This window comes from Castor canadensis, chromosome 7 (assembly GCF_047511655.1).
Source record: "Castor canadensis chromosome 7, mCasCan1.hap1v2, whole genome shotgun sequence".
NCBI classification, from domain to species: Eukaryota; Metazoa; Chordata; class Mammalia; order Rodentia; family Castoridae; genus Castor; species Castor canadensis.
In genome coordinates this window covers 91528566-91551157 of record NC_133392.1, presented here as the reverse complement: position 1 = coordinate 91551157, position 22592 = coordinate 91528566, and the positions used below count along the sequence as shown (strand labels likewise).

At 40.6% G+C, this 22592-nt stretch overlaps 3 protein-coding genes across 10 annotated transcripts in view; 2 read left to right on the top strand and 1 right to left on the bottom strand.

Annotated features, from left to right (window-relative positions):
• Window positions 1–6753, top strand: part of Samd13 (sterile alpha motif domain containing 13) — a 45917-nt gene extending 39164 nt beyond the window's left edge. For 5 of the 7 annotated variants that reach the window (XM_074079593.1, XM_074079597.1, XM_074079595.1 and 2 more), the window contains 2 exons: window positions 3574–3636; window positions 5585–6753. In XM_074079593.1, the coding sequence (XP_073935694.1) occupies window positions 3574–3636; window positions 5585–5728 (207 nt within the window). In that variant the 3' untranslated portion in view covers window positions 5729–6753. The remainder of the gene's footprint in view (window positions 1–3573; window positions 3637–5584) is intronic. The other 2 variants (XM_020167212.2, XM_074079598.1) reach the window with 1 other exon arrangement.
• Window positions 64–708, top strand: LOC141424674 (dnaJ homolog subfamily B member 6-like). Its single transcript, XM_074077947.1, has one exon. The coding sequence runs from the start codon at window positions 64–66 to the stop codon at window positions 706–708; it is 645 nt and encodes a 214-aa protein (XP_073934048.1).
• Window positions 6754–20789: 14036 nt separating the features above from the next.
• Window positions 20790–22592, bottom strand: part of LOC109688705 (uricase) — an 84196-nt gene continuing 82393 nt past the window's right edge. For both annotated transcript variants that reach the window (XM_074079589.1, XM_074079590.1), the window contains one exon: window positions 20790–22114. In XM_074079589.1, coding sequence (XP_073935690.1) covers window positions 22040–22114 — 75 coding nt within the window. In that variant the 3' untranslated portion in view covers window positions 20790–22039. The remainder of the gene's footprint in view (window positions 22115–22592) is intronic.

Genomic DNA, 22592 nt, shown 5'->3' with positions numbered 1-22592 from the left:
CTATAGGGAAATTCTTCAGAAATAAATTCTGTGTCTTGGTGAGGGAAGGCTGTTTGAAGAACCATGGTAAATTACTATAAAATCCTAGGGGTGCCTGAGAATGCTTCCTCTTCTGATATCAAGAAGGCTTATCACCAGTTGGCCCTTCAGGTACACCCAGACAAAAGCCCAGATAACAAGCAGGCAGCCGCGGAGAAATTCAAACAAGTAGCAGAAGCCTATCATGTCTTGTCTGATGCCAAGAGTCGCAGTGACTATGATAGGTCCAGAGAGAACTGTGCCAAAAGGGAAAGCAGAGGAGATGGCAGAGACAAAAGCCATTTGAAGGAGGAGCTATGCTTTGAGAGGCCACACCATGTTTTTCAGAATGTCTATGAAGATGAAGACCTCTTCTCAGGAGATCATTTTTCCACTCGCCACATGAGTTCACCCAGGAGAGTTCACTCCTCCATCTTTGATGTGATCCCCATATTGGACACAGGATTTTCCGCTTTCGTATCCCTAGGATCTAGATCAAGTGCTCCTGCCTCTGAGACATTTGTACCATTTGTAAGCAGTGGAATGGGAAATTTCAGACTAGTCACCACTTGTAGCCAGATAGTGAATGGCAAGAGAGTTGTTACAAAGAAAGTTCTAGAAAATGTAGGGGGCAAGACTAAAGTGGAAAAAGAGAGACTATTTCATAAGATTCCTCTACCTCAATGGTAAGGAGTTGCTGCTATATGTTCTTTTAACAGGGACTTTGATATGAAGTGTGTATGTTTTGATGTTTATCTAAGACAGGATTGGAATCTGAGAGTGTTGAACTTGAATGGACAGAGGTCATCTCAGTCCAAACCTCTCATTTCACTGAGGAGGGGAGTAATTGCTCAAATATTGGCACAAGAAATTAGCAAGCAGCAGAGCTGACTGTCTAGGCCAAGTCTTCTAAATCTAAGTTGAACCTTCTTTTCCCTACACAGTTGGAACAGTAGAGACCACCACCACAGCTAAGGCCTTCAAAGTCAGGGAAGGGCACTCCATAATCCCATAGACTTTAACTCTTTTCCTGCCCTACCTAGCTACTACCCCATCCCCTCCCCCTAGTGACCTCTTCCTTGGTTATGCTTTTTCTCTCCTTAGCCTCTTCTTCTCTGCCTCTGCTCTTCCCACTTCATCTTTCTTCCCACGCATTTCCCATGATCCACATCACAATCAGGTTCAATTCAAAAAGTTATCTAGATGTAGATTAATTCTGGCAGAGAGAAAGTGAAAAGTAAGTGGGTTAAGTTTTTTATATGCTTTTTAAATAGCATTTGTTGAGTACTCAGTACATGCCTAGAATTCTACTTTCAACATGTGTTATCTCAAAAATTCTATCAGCAGTAAAATTTAGTAGCTGCTTTTCCCCGTCATATAGATAAGGAAATGAGGCTTAGATTAATAGGCCCCAGGCCCCACCTAGTAAGCCATAAACATTGTCCTACTCTAAGCATGTTCTCACCTACTGAACTGTAGCATCTGGAATACTACTCACTGGTTTTTAAATCCAGGGCCTTACACTCATTGGAAATTTAGACCTATCATCTCTAAACCTTAATTGAATGCATGAGTACTTGCTGGAGCTTACTAAGTGTGCAAACATTTTTAATTTTATGGCTCCTCAGGAACTTAAAGTCTCCTTTTATATGAAGACAAAAAAACACTATAACAAGTTTTGGTAAAACCGACTCATGACTAGGTGTTAACCCAGAAATCCAAAGATAAGAATTGTGTTTTGTTTTGGCTTTAATCATTGCGTATTTACAAAATCTTAGGATGTTGGTTGTGCTGCTTACCTAGAGTTGGTCACAATTCATCCCTTTAATTTACATTAAGAAACAGATTGGGATCTGGATGTGTTGTTCCTTATGGAAAGTTACTGGTGGATTCTGTACCAGAATCTGTCTTCAGTTCCCAGTCCAGGCTCACTCAAGTGTACCACACTGGTGGGCAAAATTTGGGTTTCCTTTCTATACTCTTGTATAGAAGTTGTAACAAATTATTAACTTAATCAAGGAACTTTCCTGTGTGTGCAATTTTTATATAACAAATGTTTTATGTAGTTTTTGAACATACTCATCTTAGTAAATTTTCCTGAACAGGAATATGCCTGCATCCCTCTGGCAAAGGGTCCACACTTCCAAAAAAAGAAACAGAAGGTGGATTTAGATTCAGAACACATCCTATTTCTTTCCAAGCCCATGGATTTCCACTTAGTAGTCACCGAGGGCCTTGCACTCAGTGCTAAGTGCGTTACATAATCATTTTTCTCCAAAGCCTTTGGCAGCTTATTTCCACTTTACAAGTGAAGAAACTGAGTCCCTTACCCAGGGAGGAGTCAGATAGCCACTTGCCTGACCTGAAGCTAATGTGTCTCAGCAATAGACATGGTTTCAGAAGAAGGTTTTATTGTATGGTTGGATTAACAATATTCATTGCAACCTTTCTACCTCCAAATGGGGTGTTCTTCTACCCACTCTGCTCTGAGGTGAACTGCAGTGTGTCTAACAGAACAAAGAGAAAATCAAATTGGAGCATAAAACATGATTTTCTATTTTGTCTTAAGTGAAATTCACATTTCAGCATTTTTCACAGACATACTTGGCTTTTGACAGAAATGCTGAGTTGCAGGACATTTTGCCAGCAGAATTTGTTTTTTTAAAATTCACTTTGAATTAGTAAAGGAAGTTTTCTAGTGGCAGAGAAATGAAAGCAGAGTGCTCTCTTCCTGGTGCCTGTTTCAAATATGTAAGGTTAAGAGTGAGCAACAACAGCACAGGAGAGACAGGAGGGAGGGCTGAGCTGCTTGGCGAAGCCTTCCAAGTCAGCATTTGCCTCAGTGTGCAAGGGAGAGCACAAGCTCTGCAGTCACTTCTAGTTCACATCCCTAGGGCCTCGCGGTGTCCTCAGCTTTGCTCCTGTGCTTTCCGTTTGCCAAAAGCTCCTCTCAGTCAGATTCAGTGCAAAGAGTTGAGAGCTAACTCTCAGCCAGGCCACGTGGCTCACATCTGTAATTCTAGCTACTTAAGAGGCAGAGATGGTAAGGATAGCAGTTCGAGGCTAGCCTGGACAAAAAGTTCATGAGACTCCATCTCAAACAATAGCTGGGATGCATGCCTGTCATCACTGTAGCTGCCCTAAGAAGCACAGATAGGAGAACTGCAGTCTTCAGGCCTGCCTGGGCATAAAGCCCTGTTTCAAAGATAATCAATGTGAAAAGGGCTGGTAGAAAGGCTCATAGTGGTAGAGCACCTTGCCTTGCAAGCTTCAGCCAGTGAGTTCAACCCCCAGTGCCACCATAAATAAGTAAGTTTGAGAGCCATTCTCAAAGTTACAGGTTTCACTAATGGGCAAATCTTTGTCTCTTATTTTCTATTCTTGCCCTATCAGTCTATCAAACAACTGCCTTTTATATGCTATGGTTTTGAATAATTATCCACAAATTAATGTGAAACATTTTGTCTTCTAGTAGCTGACAGTAGATGTTGCCCAAACTCAAACACACAGTCGACCAGCTAGGAGTGATTTCTCATTCTGCTCTGGTCATGCTAGGTGGTGACAAGTGCTGAGGACTGCATTCCAGTGGAGAGCGGTGGAAGGAGTAATGAGCCGCAGGTGTGTCCCTCAGGTCAGGGAGCGTGTGCAAGAATGCTCAAATCCCGTCAGAAGCCCACGCTCCCACACTAACAAGTGAGGACATGGAGGAGGAAGAATTTGCCCATGGTTTCACAGTGGGTTTTCCTTCAGCCCATCCCACACTCAGCCTGGCACCATACATGAGATAGGTGGGAGGTGAGAACAACCTCCCTGGGGCGACATAAAAGGGAGTCAGAGTTCCATGCATTTGCTCATTGTGTCCCCCTGTCAGTCCAGATAGGTGCAAAAAAATGTAGGTAAAATCCTGAACAAAAAGGTCAAGTACAGCTGGGCACTGGTGGCTCACACACCTATAATCCTAGCTACTGAGGATCACGAGGATCAGGAGGATTGTGGTTCAAAGCCTGCCTGGGCAAATAGTTACACAAGACCCTATCTCGAAAAAACCCTTCACAAAAAAGGGCTGGTGGAGTGGCTCAAGGTGTAGGCCCTAAGTTCAAACCTCAGTACCACAAAAAAAAAAAAAAGTCAAGTACAGCCAGCCTACTTCCCGACCCAAGTCTCCTAAGACACAGGTTCTTCAGAGAGTCTAAAACAATAACAAAACTAAGGTGACAGGCAGTCAGCCTCGTTTTCAGGAACTTTAAGCCACTTTATTTATCTGGGGACTCATCCCTTTTGTAAGAATCCCATTATTACTTCACCCAAAAGCTTCGTAGTATCTAAGAATACCTAGATTGTAGTGTGCCTGACTCTGTGCCTGAGGATGTGAGGAAAGCACTCTGAGGAGAGCAGGGATGGGGTTTGCAGTTGGCAGCCCTGTCCCTCACCACCATACTTGGAGTCTTGAGGGCCCATTGAGAGGGACTAAAGTAGGGGTCCTCAGCATGGAGAGGTTGGTTTTCAGGCTGAAGTAGGATGGTTCTGATTTTGAAGGGAAGAAAGAATCTTCCAGAGGGTGATTCATTTTACTAATGCCCATTTTTTAAGTTGACAAGGTTCCTAGAAGCCTTACACTCTAGACCCCATTGGACCATCGAGAGATGACTTGTATTTAATTACAGTGTCAAGAGCAAAGGGGGATTATAAAAAGGACATCAGGTTGGTGTAGTGGCCCATGCCTGTAATCCCAGCTATTCAGGAGGCAGAGATCAGAAATACCATGGTTTGAAGCAAGCCTGGACAAAAATATTAGCTGAGACCCCAATTCAACAAACAAGCCAGGATGGTGGCTCATGTCTGTAACCCCAGATATGCAGGAGGTGTTAGTAGGTGGATGGCAGGCTGAGTCCAGTCCTAGGCAAAAAGTGAGACCCTATTTGAAAAGACACCAAAAGCAATAAGGGCTGGGGACACAGCTCAAGTGGTAGAGAACCTGCCTAGAAAGTGCAGCACCCTGAATTTGAACCCCAGTATGAACCCAAGTCTGAAGGAGGGAGAGGGGAAACAGGCCATCAGCTTGAGCTGCAGGCAGATGAGTTCAAATCCCATGCCTCCCTTTCTCAACTGCTTGCTCTTAGGCAGGTTAACTTCTTGTTTTATTCTTGGTTTGCCTGTAAAACAATGATGATTGTCTTTGCCTGTCCTAATTTGTAGAGTTTTTATGGAATTAAGTACATAGAAAATTGTGCATAAACTTTAATATATTTTATAAATGAAACAAGTCCTTATTCCTTTTGGAAGCATTCTTGATCATAAGAATACAGGTTATAAATTTGCCATGAGTTTTTTGAGATGTGACTTTTGTGATGTAATCTTGAAACAAACCCAGCTATGGCTTGTGTTTAATCCCCAAAACACAAGTGAAAGATGGAAGATAAAAATAGAAAATTCCATTGTTACCGTCTTGACAATAGTGAAAAGTACTGTTTTTAGCTTGGGGATGGCTGGTGTAACTTTTGCCTTTTTCTCTTTTTCTCTTCTTATCCTTGGACTTAAATGCTAACTTTACCCTCTGCCATTATAGGAAATTGATGGAAAGTCCCTGCTGTTGATGACGAGGAATGACGTGTTGACTGGACTTCAGTTAAAATTGGGGCCTGCTCTGAAAATCTACGAGTATCATGTAAAACCTCTGCAGACAAAGCACTTAAAGAACAGCTCTTCATAGGACAGCCACATAGGGGTCTTAGACCTCAAAAAAATGCATAACGACATCACTTAGTTTCATGTGATGAAACTTTGTAAACAAAATACATACACGTGTATTGTAAAGAAATTCAGTCAAAGGAAACGCTATCCTATTGGATAGACTAGGCAGCCCATCAGCTGACCTGCATTCAGCCAGGAGGAGCAAGGGTAAAATGTGCACAAGACGCTTTCCTTGTACAGTGTGTCAGACAGATGACCTTTGACTTGATTACATTCCCTCCCCACGGGGCTTTGAAATCATAAGAATTTTCTTCATTTCTTCATAAGAGAATTCAATGGAATAAGCATCATTGGGTCACAGACTTAGCAGTAAAAATGACAGTTTGGGGAGGGGGAAGAGAGAAAAAGGGATCACTGTCTCCCTTGACTTCCTCTGTTCTGTAGAGCTCGTGCACTTGGATGGAGTTGCCAACACCCTTGTTTGTAGAGGGTCTTCCACTTGACCTTGTTAAGGTTTCACTGGGATATGCTGCGATATTTGAAGTGAACGAGCATTGTGGCCCCTTCAGGAGCAGAACTGCAGCTCTGCAAAAACTCTTGTGTGCTGGGGACATTCGTCCATATTCAGCTTGCTGTCACAGGGGTGATATTTTCTGCATAGATTTGCTTACATTGGTTCTTTGTTTCTGGAGAAAGCATTTTTTTTTTTTTACTTTATGGTTTGTATTTATGGTAATTCGTTTCTGAAGAAATTTGCCAAGAGTTATAGATCAAAAAGCCTTGTTACCAGTACAGGATATTTTTATATATATATACATATATATATATATATATATATATATATTCGAATCTTCATGATGCTGTAATATTTTTAAAAATTTTTTGTCCTATGCTTTGATTCCTGGTTTGAGTACTTTTTTTAAAGAACTTGAAAATGTGGACTTGCCATATCTCTGTTCCAAGAGACGTTTGTTCAATCTCTGTGCCAATGCCTTGTTGAACTGGTGCTTTGTGGTTGCAGTGAAACATGGCTGAGTTTATTCCCTCTGTGTCTGTGACTTGTTTGCTTGCCTCTTCAAGAATGAAAGACTGAGGTCTTCTCAAAACCATAGAGAGAAAATGAAATCTTTAAATATCATTATGGACATTATATAGATCTATATGTGAATTGATATTTTTATTTTTTATTATTATTGTACTGGGGGTACATAATGACATTTACAAAAGTGCTTACAATATATCAGTTGAGTTCACTGCTTCTGTCATTCTCCTTTAACCCTCTTCCCCCTGTTTCTGGAACAGTTTCATCAGGTCTCATTTTTCCATTTTCATACATGAGTACATAATATCTCCACCATATTCGCTCCTACACCCTTTCCTTGTACCCTTTCTCCTCCCATTTATGCTACCCTCCAGGCAGGACCTGGTTTACCTTCTGTTCTCCATTTTTGGAAAAAAGGCATTTTTGTTTGTTTAAAATAGCAATGTAGGGAATTTCATTGTGACATTTCTATGTATTTATGTATTATAACCCAAATTGGTCCATCCCTTTATTTTTCTCCTTCCTACCTTAGTCCTCTTCTTATGGTGATTATGAATTGACCTTGATTGTATACCTGTAATCCCAAAACTTGGAAGGCAAGAGGCAGGAGGATCTTGAGTTCAAGGCCAGGCTGGGCTACATAGTGAAATCCTGTCTCAAAAAAACTAAGAGCTGGGGATATAACTCAGTAGAGCTCTTGCCCAGCAGGTGCAAAGCCCTAGGTTTGATCCCCAGCACTCCAGAAAATAACTTTGCAGAGAGTTGATGGACTCTGTGTTTCCCTCTTCCTCCTCTTCAAGTTGAGTCCCTATCTTAGAGAGTGTCATAATTCAGTGCCCTAAAGGGATAATTAATTACCACATAGAACAGAAAATCTGAAGATAAGAATAAAAAGACATAGAAAATAGAACAGATGGCGAGGTTCAAATCAATTAGGGGACTTATGGGCGTCTGGAACTTCAGTAATACTTTGTTTTGTACTACAAATAGAAAAGGTGGTTATCAAAGAAATGATCTATCCCCAAATTCCCACAGTTTACTTAAGCTGCAAACACAAGACAAAAGGTAAAACACAGTGAAGCACTATGAGAAGTGACAGTGACAACAGGTAAGAGCAGCAGTTGCTGGAAACCTGGATGGGGGGGTCAAGGATAAGGAAGACAAAACAAAGAATTTGATTAAAACTTTTATAAAATGATGGTGATGGTTGACCTCTAACTCGAAGGGATAACATGAGGAATATCTGAGCCCTGCTCTGGGCATCTTCCTGATACCCTTTGTGTTAGTTTGAGATAGGTTTGACTATGAGTGATAGAAAGTGGTCTCCCCCACCCCCACTGGGTGGTGTAAACAAAATAAATGCATATTTCTCTGTTACGTAAATGTCCAGATTGGGGACCAAGGGTGGCACCCACCCTCCATGATGTTAAGACACAGGCTTCTTCTATCTTTCTGCTCCTTCATGCATAACATCCATTCCCAGAATCATTTCACAACCCAAAAAGGTAGCTTCAGCTATTGCCATCACCACATGAATTCTAACCAACAGGGAGAAGAAAAGGGAAAGGATATGTTCTTTTAGAATGCTTCCAAGAACTGTGTGTACTACCTCCTCCTATATCTTGCTGACCAGATTTCAGTCTCATTGCCATACCTAAGCTACCAGGGAAGCTTGAAGTAGTCCTTTTACTTGGAAACCATGAGCCCACTTAAAATTCTAAGTCTTAATATTCTGCAGTCAAACAAACAAATTTGACCTAAACCAACTTTTATCTGTGAGCAAGAAATTTGACCCCATGGGGTCTCTGTATATAAAAAACTACAACCTACCTTGATGTACAAGCAAATTGTAACCTAAACCAAGAGTATACCCTTGTAATTAAGCAACTGTGCCTCATCCAATCCCAGCAGATGACTCTAGCTAATCCCAAAATGAAGGTAGCTAAATTATGCCCAAATAAGGTTAACACCAAACTGGAACAACTGGATAATCTCCATATGTCATTTCCTGTCTTTCTGCTTATAAAAATAGCTCACCACATTGTAAGAGAAGGCATTCTAAAGGATCTTTGGTCTACGAGAAGGCATTCTAAAGGATCTTTGGTCTACAGTGCTGCCAAGTTGTAGAGTCTCTTCCTTGCTCAAGTAAAGTCTTTTAAATTTAGCCAGTTTTTTTTTTTTTTAAGAACACCATAGAAAAAGAGACAAGGGATGTTTCAGGATAACCTGTATTGACCACTCTCAGCAAGTCACTTCACACTCAAACCAAATGACACTGAGAGTGTGCCTTTGCTGTGTTTTTCTCCAGATTGAATTTGGGATATACTAATTCAAGTAACCTTCAGAGAAGGATTGGATTTCTCTTAAGTACTTTTGTTGGGGGAGGAGAAAAATGTCTGAAAAGCAACAGAAAAGTATAAAAATCATTCCTCATGTCAACGGCCTGAATGCGCCCAATCTCATCTAAAAATCATTCCTCAGCCTCTGATGACAAAATTAGCAAATTAAAGACTGACTCAGAATAAAATATACAGCAGGCAGGCCTGAGAACCTTGGCAATGACTGAGGTGCTTCCGTCTCACACCATCCAGGGGAAGAGCACCATAATCAAAAACAGGCCACCAAGAGAAGCCTGACGCTTGTCGGGTAGGCAGCCTTTGCAGCCTTTGCCTCCAGGCCCCCATAAAGACTGGAGACATCCGATTCCTTCTCACATTGTGCTGGATTCCTATTCATGCAGTCTTGGCCTGCAGCTTGGAGGCTGCATGGGGAAGCACTTCATGTATGTGAGCGAGAAAGAGCTTGCCCAAGTGCAATGGATTTGATGATAAAGATTTATGTGAGAACTAATTAATGCTGAATCTGATTATCCTCAGCTAAAGAGGCAGAGTATTACAATTAGAAAGCATTTAACACAGTACCTGCCATTCCACTTATCAAACCCTTCAAATAAGATTTAATGAATTGGTTTAAAGAGTAAATCACAAACTGGGCACTTTTCAGTGGAATCAAAACTGACAGGTTTTCCTTTGGCCAGTGTGCGTGTGTGTGTGTGTGTGTGTGTGTTTAAAACTACATTTGGCATCCCTCTAGTGAGGCTTAAAATTTCTATACTCCCATTCCCCAATCCTTCAACCACCACAATCAATTGTCTGAACAACAAAGGCATTTGAGTTTTAGACACCCCAGCTTCCGCCCTTCTAAAGCAAAAACCACACAGAGAACCTCCTTCAAGTTGATTCAGGAGCTGAAGGCGTCAAGCAGATTTAGTTGGGGAAGAATGCGCTGACTTATTACATTGGAATGTGATGTAGATTTGAGCATTGTTTTTGGACATGATGATGAATACAGAGAAAAGGAGACCAATTGCTGGCAGTGTCTTCATTCTGCCCTCAACAAATATTGCTACAGGAATATAGACAGTTGTCCCTCTGAGATTAGCATATGCTGTCAGGGGCATACATTGTCCTTTGATTGTATTAGTGAAATATATCTTTGGGGGAATTTAATCTGCAAAAGCCTGATGACCCACAGTTGCCCAAGCACTGCCATATTTGGATGGCAAATGCACAAAGCACTTACTGCTTGTGATTCATCTGCCTTGAACGATCCCTATGAACAGGATCTGCAGAGGTCAGGTCTGGGCACAGAGCCATCAAGTGTTTTCCGTAACTTCATCAAGTTAAATGTTCAAAGAGCTGACTGCTGCAGGACAGATATGCCTCTTGGAGAAAACTTGTTACTTCTGCTTCTAAACCAGGAACAGAAACCACAGGAAGCAGAGGGAGCTCATCAGGTGCATTAATGAACAGCTTGTTAGTTTCATGCTGGCAATTAAATAGTCTGGGTACCATTTCTAGCCAGTTGTGGCAGTGCTAGATAGAAAAATTAAAATGATCACATGCAAGTACATTTGGTGACGGTGCCTTTTGTGTGTCTCAGAATCTCTTGGTGGTGGTAAATGTCTACTTGTGTATATCCTAGCACTGATAACACAAGATGGAGGGTCCTGCAAGTAGAGTGAGAAATTTTTGGCTACTCCCAAACTGGTAGCTAAATTGATGTCTCTTCACCTTAATTAGGTCAGAGTATTCCTGTCTGCCATTTTACGTAAGGAGAAATCAGGAAATCTGGGCCTGCCAGCTCATCTCCAAGTAGAGAATGTGTCCCTGTTCCACAGAATAAGAACAGGGGCTACAGACTCCTTTATCATAGCAGAGGTGGGGGTAAGGTCAGCGAGTGAAGATGTAAACAATACTGACCCTTCAGGGGATGCTTTGCCCAGGCAGCCAGAGCAATAAGTAACCAGATAAAGTGAAATGTGCAGCAAGATGGTTTGTCACCCAGCCACCATCCATGGGACATCCTAGGTCAGAGGGGTAGGTTACAGACCTTCCGCTTCCAGGAAAGTCAGGCAAAGTGACTAAAGCAAGTCTTCTCGAAAGGGCCTCCAGCGCTCATGGGTGTGGGATATGCCTATGGCAGAGTCCCGTGTTAAACATCTGCTTTTGGAATCAAAAGCAAAGTCATTCATTCTGTTTCATATCTTTTTTCAATGGATTGTACTCCTATCTTTATATGCTGGGAAATAACTGACTTGAAAACAATATTATAGAACATATTGGATTATAAATATATGTTAAAGAAAAGTCGGAGAGACTCTTCCAAAAGTCAGGAGTTTCCTACCTTTAAGAATTAGTGTTTGAACTGGGCTCCAGTAGCTCTCACCTGTAATCCTAGCTACTCAGGAGGCAGCAATCAGGAGGATCACAGTTCAAGGCCAGGTGAGGCAAATAGATTGTGAAACCCTATCTGGAAAAACACCCAACACAAAAAAGAGCTGGAGGAGTGGTTCAAGTGGTAGAGTGCCTGCCTAGGAAGCATTGAGGCCCTGAGTTCAAACCTCAGTACTTAACACTCCCACACACAAAAAAAGTAAGCGTTTGAGGTGATATTCTCTATTCCGTGCCTGAGCTCTGTGACTCCAGGTGAGACACACAGTAATGTGTGAAAGCACTGGGGTTGTGCCAGGTAGACTTGAGTTTGAATCCAGTCCTGCCATTTACCTGACATGGTGACCTGGGTAAGTTGTACAGCTCCTCTTACCTCAGGTCCTGCCTTATTCTCTGCTACAGATATAGAGACAGAGAAAAGCAACACTAGCCTAGCACTGTCCAATAAAAATATAATGTAAACTACATATATTTAAAAAAGGAAAGAAGACCAGGAGAAAGCATCTCAATACATGATTTTTTTATGACTACATATCCAAAATATTTTAATATATAATCAATATAAAAATTGATTGCAATCTGGGTTGAATACGAAATCTTTTGCATAGGCTCATGTGTTTAATGCTTAGTCCTCAGCAGGTGGCATTATTTGGGGTGGGGAGGTTCTGGAAACTTTTGGAGGTGGAGAAAGTAGGTCACTGGGGCATGCCTTTTAACATTGTATCTGGTCCCTGGTCCACTCCTCACTCTCTGCTTCCTGTCTACCATGAGCAAACAGTCTTCTGCTCTATGTGCCTCCACACCATGATGTTCAGACCACCCAAGGCCCAAAATAATGAAGCCAGTCGGCCATAGACCCATTGCTCTGAAACCATGAACCAAAATAAACACTTCCTTATAAATTGTTCTTTAAGGTATTTTGGTCACAGCTATGGAAAGTTAACTAATACAATATATTTTACAATATTTTTTTAAATTTATCTTTGAAAACCAGTGGGGATTTCACACTAGCAAATCTCAGGACACTATAGCTCAATTGTATCATTTAGGATTAGTTTCAGTTGAAAACAAAAATAGCAGCAACTTAAATGGTAGAATTTCTCTACTGCCTATCCAAGGTCTGAAGGAAGGCAGGCTGGGGTTGGGCCCCAGCTACTTCATCACACATTGCTCCATCATCCTCAACACAGAGCTTCCTATGTGGCCCAACCCAAGATGACTGCTTGGACTTCAGGGTATCACAACTGTATTCCAGTGAAGAGGTAAAGAAGAGCAGTTGGTATGAGAAGTTGCAGACAGTGCCTCCAGTGGCATTCCTTTAACAAGAACGTAGTCATTTGGTAATACCTGACTCCAAGGGAGAATGAAAACTGTTTATTTCAGGCAGTCCAGTGGATACACGAGGTTGATGGGGAATTGGATAAAAAGTACACTACATGGTCATTGAAGTTACATAAACAGTGCATTAAAATATGGTTTTTATTACTCTGATCTCACCCCACCTCAAGCTTAATACAGTCATAGAATTAACAAATGTATGCTGAATCCAGATACTGCTTATTTGATACACACCGAACCTGCTAAATACTAAAATAGTATTACTTTCTTAGGTTCTTGGCTATTGGCTAGTTCTAGTGTATTCATAAGGGCAAACAAAATAAACCAAAAAAACTTGCATTACTTAAGCTCCTTAAAAAAATTGCTACTCTGAGTTAAAGGCAACCTGCTGAGAAAAACGCGTGTAAGTTTTTATTGGTCCCCAAAGACTTACAGAAGTTAGTTTGAGGCATTAGTGAATTCTAAATGCATCCTGTCCCAATCTAAAGGGAGCATTCAAAATGGTTTTGTGAGACTAATGAAAGGGAGACTTGTGACACCTTTGTGATTTTAATGAAGGTGGGTGTGGGTCAATAACAAACAGCAAATTTTTTTTAAAGTTAAAAAATCTGTGTGGAGCTCTTGCATTCATCTGAGCCAATTAGGTTGACACCCGTCTCCTTAATTATCTATTTGGGTAAATTTCCATAATGAATTTTTAATGCTAAGTTGACTTCTCCCAGCCACCAGAATGCATGTAGGTTATTCATCAGCCTTGTGTACGGTGTAGTGCAAAGTGCAGAGTAGATTAACACAGACTAAATCTACACGAAGTGAAAAAGGACACCTTCGGAGCTGTGACTCCCCTGTGGTGAAGGAAGAGAATAATGGAGTGGGGGTCAGAAGGCCTGGATTCTGGTCGCAGAACTTCTACTGACTTATCTGCAGGACTTTGTACAAATCTCTTAACTTCTCCTACTTTTGCTGCCCATCTAAAATGACTGGAAGTTTATTTCAGCACCCAATTTCTATAATTTTCTAAGAATGCAACAATCTGAGCTATATGTGTCACTGTTCCATTATACCTCACAGCATCGTCACATTCTTCAACATCATTTCCCCTTCCTAAATGTTCTAAGATTTTGGTCTGATTTGGGTTCTCATTGCAGTGTGCTAGAACAGCTGTTTTTCTTAAGAGTTGCCAAGTTTGATGATTATACAGTTTTAAAGCTCTAAGTTTAAATCACTCCCACTGTGGTCCTGGTGGCATATCCTCTTTGGAAACAGGATATTAGAGTTGAGAAGACAAGTACACATTTCCCAAGTGGGTCACTGAGAGTGAAGGATGTGGGACCATTCCTGGTTACCAGACCCATACATTCTACCTACTTGGGACAGAACTCCACTTGAGTCAAGAATTTAGAGAATCCATTGCCTCTTAAGGACAGCACTCCATGATCGCAGGCATCTCTCCAAGCTACCACCTCTGATGTATCTTTAAGAGATCATTCCATCACTCTATTGAGTCAGCAGCTCTGTGATGGATACTATGCTCACTCACTGATTGCCACTTCTCCTTTATTTGAAGAAGGACCCCTTAGTCTGAGTGATGTTATATGGGATTCTGTATGTGGTACTGGCTAAGTCCCTGTGGGCAGGAATGGCAAACCTATAACCAAAATATTCATCAATTTTAGTCAAGATGAATCACTGTCCCTTTCAAAGCAAAAGGGATTTAGGACCGGTGGTGTAGTTCAAGTGGTAGAGAACTTGCCTAGGAAACACAAGGCCCTAAACTCAATCCGTAGTACCACAATAAATAAATTTAATTAAAGAAGAAAGAAATAAAAAGGGATCCAATGTAGTCAACTTGCTGGCAAGATCTGGTTAGTCTTCTCAAAGACTGACTGGTGCCATGTAAATGTCTCACTCAGTATTGACCTTTACTGCTGGAAGGCTGGATACTTGCTAGCGATAGTTACTGGTCGTGGAGAGCCAGACTCCGTACTTTTGGGTGCATGCTCAGTCTCCACTCCTGCTGCCGTGGTCATTCTACTCATGAATGCATTGTGCCAGCACTGGGATTGCCAGTAGGTTTGGTGTGCTTCCTAAAGCTGTACACATTAGAAGGATTACCCTTCACCACCATCCTTATAGCTGCCCTCCCTTTACAGCCTAGTGTGAGGTACTAAAGAAACAATGGTGGATAGCATGGGATTGGGCTCACTGGCTCATGTGCGTTTCTTGTGTCCTATTGCCCCACTCATGCCTGATCCTCGACCTCTCATTTTCATCTTACAGAGGATTGCTGCTGGACCCAGCAGACCCTAATACTTTGTTGATTTGATAGGACCCAACTCCTAATAAGCAACTCTGGCCACAAACTCTCTTGATGTCCCATGGCCAGACATTTGTCTTTACTGAGATCAAGTTGTATAGCAGGAGCTTTTTTTCAAAAAGGTGAACAATTCTTGGCTATATGTAGTGTGGGCTTGCTCCAGAACCCTAGGTGTCTAGTAATATTCCTATTAAGTCTTGCCATAAGGCTCACGCAGCATCTTCTACAATCAGAGACACCTTTAATTGCACTAAGTCTGTTGATTCATATATCGCAAGCAGAATGGATCAGCTGCTGAGCCTTTTACTGCTCTGGGTCCCACAAAAACTTGAAAGCCTTCCTTGTCACCCAGAAAATGGGTTGGAGCAAAATTCTCAAGTGTGGAATATAATTCTTCCAAAACCTGAAGAAGACTACCAGGCATTAAGCTTACTTAGTGATACACAAATAATGTGTCTTTTGTTTTGGAGGAGATGTCTGCAATGTCCTAGACCAGGGATCAGCAAACTTTTTCCACAAAGAGCAAGAAAGTAAAAGTTTAGACTTTGTGGACCACAGTCTGTTACAACTACTCAACTCTACCTCTATAACACAACAGCAATCCTAGATAGTATATAAGCGGTGTTTCAGCAAAATTTTACTTACAAAAACAGGTGGCAGGACAGATTTTCCCAATTCCTGTCCTAAACCACTGAACTTCTAAAAATTTCACTAATATGGTGTGCTCCTAGTAGATATCTAGCATTCTTCCCAGAGTATAAGGGTCACTTCTTTCCCATCTGTTCCATTTAATGTGATATCATGAACCAATGTGATATGTGGCATGTCCAGATGGTACAGGTCCCATATACAAAGACCAAGAGTTAATGTATTCCTGGAGCAAGACCATAAATGTATACAACTGTCCATCCCATGTGAGTAGAAACTACTTCTCCTCCTTCTCTTCAATATGACAATTACATGGGTATTATCCAGCACCCTGGCATAGTCTCAGATTCTATATAACGGTCTATATAGCATCTCTTTTGGCCCATGATCCTTTCCTTCTTTTACAAGCCCAGCATGTTTCTGGCTTGTTTGTGATGTAACTTTACCATATATATAGGCATCAAGGTGGCGTGTGCTTCGTTGTAGGCAGAAAATCCTGCATTATCTTTAAGCAAGAAGAGGGTGATAGCATTTACCAGAGAAGAGTAGGCTAGTTCTAGAGGCCCAGAGAACTCAGAGAAACCCAGACAGACACCTGTCAGGGTTGAGAATTCAATTTCCTTAGAGTTCTGTAATCCATATAATTAAGTCCTGGGTCTAATCCTAAGCTTATTCTGCCATGTAGATATAAAGTCTCTTTATATGCTTCCACATAGGCTCTCTTGCTTTCATTCTCTGCTTTATTTTGATCATTAATCATCCTCACCTTTTCATTTCCTTTTTAATGCATTAATAGTTTCCAGGAACAACCATCCAAATGTCACAGTCCTTATAAAAACTATTTCTTAGATCTCTCAAGCATTTGAGGTATTTCTTTTGTCAGCATGTTCTTTTCCTTCTGTATTGCCTCCCAATTCACCTCTGGGAAAAAAATATTAACAACTGCATGACTATCTCATTCCAAGGGTTCCTTGCCAGCTAGCCAGAGTGATCCAGCTCCCACATCCCATTTTAGAGTCTCTTTTCTAAATCCACTCATAGTATCTCAGATCAGCTGCCATGCCTCCCTCCTGCCCCCAAAAATCAAAAGCAAGGTGCTGAGATTTTCATGTAGGAGATTCACTGGGAAGCACTCTCTGGAACACTGCCTGTGAGGCTTGAGGGAAGCAGAGGGAGTTTAACAGTTGCAATAGAGTCCTCAGCCAATCAGAAGTTCTGGAGCTAGAGCGGCTGGCAGAGTTGTCCCAACTGAGGCAAAGGGATCAGGACTTTTTATCTCCCACACTGACTAGACACTGGATGTGAGCTGCTCCCAGGGAGTGGATAAAATTTGGGAGGAACAGCTTCCTTCAGCCAAATGCAATTCCTACAGAGTGATTCAACTATAAGCCACTAGAAACCAACACTTTCAGCATCTGAGGGACTGAGTGCTTTGGTCTCAAGAAAGTTCTGGGTAATGTTCCAGAGCATCAGTAATGGAAGTTTTGTCTTCCATTCTGTAGCCACAGAAGAAGCCATTACCATACTCTGAAAATGGAAGGAAAGAGGACTGAATGAGCCTGAGTCCCGAGGCCATCACTGAGTTGTCACATCACTCTTGGAAGTAAACAAATGTCTTTTCCTGTAAGACACTGTTAGGTATTCAGTTGCTTGGCGCCAAAGCATTCTAACTCATGCCCAATCTCAGCTAAACCTTGGTTACCTTGTGCCCAGAAGGCAGGTATTGTTATCAGTCCTGTTTCACAAATACAAGAACCGAAGCTCAGAGTATAACTTGCTCAAGGTCACACAGCTTAGAAATTGATAGAGGCCAATCTAAAACTTAGCACTACCTGGATCCAAAGTCTGTGTAAATGTCTGTGACTCAATTCATCAAACTGAGTGGGGGATATAACCATTCCACATATCTAAAGGGAACAGTAAGTAGCCTCTGTGTAGCTAAAGACCATGTATACCAGAAGAGCTGCTCTTAGAAGTCCAATGTTTCCTTACTTAGTATAGTGGTTGGATGGTGACCTATCAAAACAAAAGTGCAGGTCCTAATTGCAAGAACCTGAAAACATGACTTTAGGTGAAAAAAAGGTTTTTACAGATGTCATTAAGTTAAAGATGCTGAGGTGAAGAGGTAACCCTGGGTGTCCAGATGGTCCTTAAGTCTAATGACAGGTGTGCTTATGAGAGTCACACAGGGGAGGTCTGGCAGACAGGAGAGAAGGAAGCAATGTGACTAGGTAGGTAGACATTAGGGTGATGCAGCCATGAGCCAAGAACCCCTAAGGAGACAAGAACAGAATTGTCCCTAGAACCGGTGTGGGGAGCATGACTGCCAATCTTGATGAGGAAAAACATTTCTACCATTTAATGCCACTAAGTTTATGGAAGTTTGTTATGGCAGCCTCAAGAAACTAATACACCTGGAATCTTTCTCTTTTCTTCTAAACATATTCATTTCTCTGTGTATTCAAAGCTGAGCAGTATACTTACCTTGTATATTTGGTTGACAGCATTCCTCATGTGGCAAATTTCTATTGTACTCCTTTATGCTTTAAAGATAGGAAATAAACTGGTTCCTTAGAGGTTGAGGCACCTGGAGAGAATATGAATGCAAATTTTTCTGGGAAGAAATTCCATAGCATTATATTCTCAATAAAGTCTCAATAGGCTTCAAAAACCTTGAAGAATTTCTAAGAGGAAGCCTGGCAAACGGGAGAATGGGAGGCCGCTGAGCTCGAAGAGAAATGGAAACAAAGACTGAAAAATACAAAGAGACTGGAGGGCGAGTGTGTCTGGTTAGCAGGCTTGAAATACCTGCCCTTGGAAACAAGCTTTTGCTTCCTCTCAAGTGCAGGTTTGCAGACAGCAGTTACGAAGGTTTTACAAAGGCCATTTATAAGGACAAACTCCCCACAGCTGAGAGTCCCAACGAAAGGAAATGGTCCTTCTGGACAAAGCATAAAAAGGTTAGAAAGTTAGTTCAAATTTCTGCAGTTAAAGCCTGCAGATGATTAAAAAAAAATTCTGTCTCTAACAAATAAGTAAAATGCTGAGGGAAGAAAAAGGGGGAAAATCAGTTTACAAAAATAAGGAGTGATATGATCTCAAGCATGATTCAAAAAAGGAAAAGAAACAGATGTATTTTCTGACTCTGTTGCTATGAAGTTATCAGATAAAATTTAAAAGATATGGTGCGTGCCTTAACCAGACTCTTGGCTACCAAAACCACAACCTCCAAATGACAGCTGTGCTATTGAATACCGTGCATCCTGTCGTCATGGCCTTGGAATCCCAGCTTACTTCTCCTTGAAAGTACTTGAGATGCAGCTGTGGAAGATGGAGGTGGGATGGGGGGTGTTATGAGAGCAACTCTGCTCCCCCAGAAATTGGAACAAAACTTCTGTAACCTTCCAGAGCAAAATTACCAAGTGTTAGATACAAATTACCCCAAAGGTGTCCAGGCCTAGAGCAGGTGAAACCCAAGACTGGTTTTCAGCACACACTTTATAATCTGAACTGCAAGAAAGTGTTTTTCACAAAAACAAATCCTTGAGAATTTGACAGGCTGAAGGCTTTCCTGTCACACACCTGGTACAGGGCGTCCATCACCTACTTTGAAATCCTTTATAGCAAATGTGTTAAGATCAGGAGAAGGTTTCTGCCCTTAACATGGCCTTCTTTCCTGAAAAAACAAAAATGTGTTTCTAAAACTTTGCTGAACAAGAAAACATTAATTAGAAAGGCCTAATGTAATTTTGTTTGTTTGTTTTTAGGAAAGCCATGTTAGACTCTTTCCTCTTGAAACAGCATCATCAAGTTGAAAGAGGAATAAAATGTAGCAGCCATTTGGCTGTGCAAGTCACATGATACAGAAGCACATTTTGTAACATGAGTATTCAGGGTAGCACAAAACTTTCCTATCAAATTATTTTATCTTTCTTATCCTGTGCTTTTGAAGCAGGCATTAACTAGCTTGTGAATGGTCTCCATTACTTTATGAGGTTTGGTGTTTTAAAGACCTTTCAACTCTAACCTGACCCATGGAGACCAACAATGACTTTCTAATTGAGCCTAGAAACCATGAAAAGGAGGTAGGTTATTTATTATATTCAACAAATACTTATATAGAAATGTCTATGTATCACTCAAAAAAACCCCATTTAGGGCTGGATATGTTGACATACACCTGTAATCCCAGCTACTTGGGAGGCAGAGACAGGAGGATCATGGTTTGAGGCAAGCCCAAACCATGGGCTAGTAAGACCCTATCTCAAAAACAAGCCTGGTGTGGTGTCACAAACCTGTGGTCCCAGCTACTTTGGTGGCAAAAGTAGGAGGATAAGACTAGGTCTAAAACTAGCCCAGGCAAAAGCACAAGACCCTGCTGAAAAACCAAAGTAAAAAGGGGTGGGGTATGGCTCAAGTACTTGAGCCCTTGTGAGGCCATGAGTTCAAACCCAAGTACTGCCAAAAAACCCAAAAATTAACCCATTTAATCTTTGAAAGATCCGTGGAGTAGGTTCTACTTTTACCTCCATTTTGTAGGTGAGGAAGGTTATATGTAGTAGAGAGTACAGTCTGGATTTACGTGATTTCGTATGATTAACCACTGCACAATTGCTGTGGTTTAGACAAGTGTCTGTCTTCAAAAGTCTACATGTTAAATACTTGTTCCCCAGGGTGGTGCTATTGGAAGATTGTGGGGCCTCTGAGAGGCCTGGTGGGAGGTCCTGAGGTCCTGGCAGTTACATAAGTAATTTTGCTCCTTTTTGTGTTCCCTCCATGATATACTGCCTTGCAAGAGGCCCAAAGAGGCCACCTGATCTTGGACTGCAATCTCTAGAACTGGAAGCCAAAATAAACCTTTTAATTGCCTCAAGTATTTTTGCAATAGTAATGGAAAGCTGACTAATACAACTGTTTTACTTTAGGTAGTAGTACCATAAAGGCTAATGAAGCAGGATTAGCAAACAATACTAACGGATCATATGTGAGCATTTCTAGAGTAATGGGTATTTTATTTTTTAGTTACAAGGAAATTTTTAAAAGGGAGGAAGGTTATCTAGAATGTTCATGTGAATAGGTTTTAGTCACAGGTTTCTAAAATTGTAGTTTATAAAGCCTTGTGGAATATATAAACGAGTAATCCTAGTTGGTTTATGTAAAGCTAATCACATCTCCAACTGTATACATCTTTAAATCATCAGTTATATTTGTTTCCCTGATTATGAAATCAAAAAATCTCCAATATTTGGAAGATTCAGAAAAGTACATGGTGAAAAATGAAAATCACTCATAGTCCCATCATCCAGAAATCATCATTGCTGACATATATATGTATAAGCATATACATATATATACACATATATATGTCTTCTTTCTATATGTATTTTTATTCATGTGTATATTGACTTGACATTTATTAAATATGGCTCTTTACACCAAAGGAATCCATTGTTCAAAGAAAAATAATTTACACTTATTTTAACATCCCAATGTGTACTAAATATTCTCTAAGGATTGTGAAAGTCATAAAATCAATACATTAAGATCATAATCAGTATGGAAATAAATTACTAATGGTACATATGCAACAGAACTGTTAAAAATTAAAAATATTGAGTCAATTGAGGTCACAATGATATATTTTTCAGTATGATTTTGTTACATTTTCTGCATTACCCAGAAGTATCAGTAGTATGAAAACACCATTTGATTCTTAAAGGTGTACTCAAATTAACAGGTGTGTTGCCTCCATAATCCATTATTGTTTTCTTAATTAATTCTAAATCTTCTCAAACATAGGAAGGCACAAGACCACCAAAACAAATAATATTAATTAATTAATTATTTAAGACATTTTGTTTCATTTTCTTTCTACTCAATAATGAAAGTCATGCAGCATTATAATGATAAAATATATTAACATTTTACTCTGCATCAGAAAAGAAATATGAATTTATAATTGTTCTAATACTGCTCAGTGTTTTTTAAGTAAACTATACCCACAAAGCATATTGTAACTATTAATAAGGTAATCCATAAAATGCCTTACTGAACCAGGTTTAGAGAAGTTAATTATCTCAGGCAGAAAGAAAATAGACACCAAAAATCAATATTCTAGCTTGAAATTTTTCAGGGCTAACACAGTACATTCTAGCTTGAAATTTTTCAGGGCTAACACAGTACATTCTCTAGCATCCCAAATGACCGTAAGCAATTCAGCTGAGAGTGGACTCCTATTTGGTGGCCACGATGTCACAGCCTTGATGACAACTTCCTCTTGACTGTACCAGTAATTTTGCCATATGGATTGTCTAACGGCAACAAGACCTGTAGAAATACACATGGTAACTTCAGAGACATTAACATAGCAGTCTGCTTTCTCTGAATCAATTTGAAAATCACAACAAAGACAGCAACTTGTTAAACAGGAAAATGTGAATGCCCTGCAGTAAAGTTACTTCAAGCATGGTAATGCTTTATTTTTCTGACAAAAGTTGAGAGGTGAGTTGATTCTCCAGAAAATTAAAGAATTTTTTAAAAAAATTAATCATTGGATATAAGTGCTTCTAAAATACAACAACCACTATGGGAAACAGTATGGAGACTCCTGAAAAAACTAAAAATAGAACTACCATATAATCCAGCAATACCACTCCTGGGGATATACCCAAAGGAATGAAGTCAGGTTACAACAAAGGCACCTGACCACCCATGTTTATTGCAGCCTTGTCCCCAATAGTCAAGCTATAGAAACACAATAGTCAAGATGCCCCACAACTGATGAATGGATTAAGAAAATGTATAT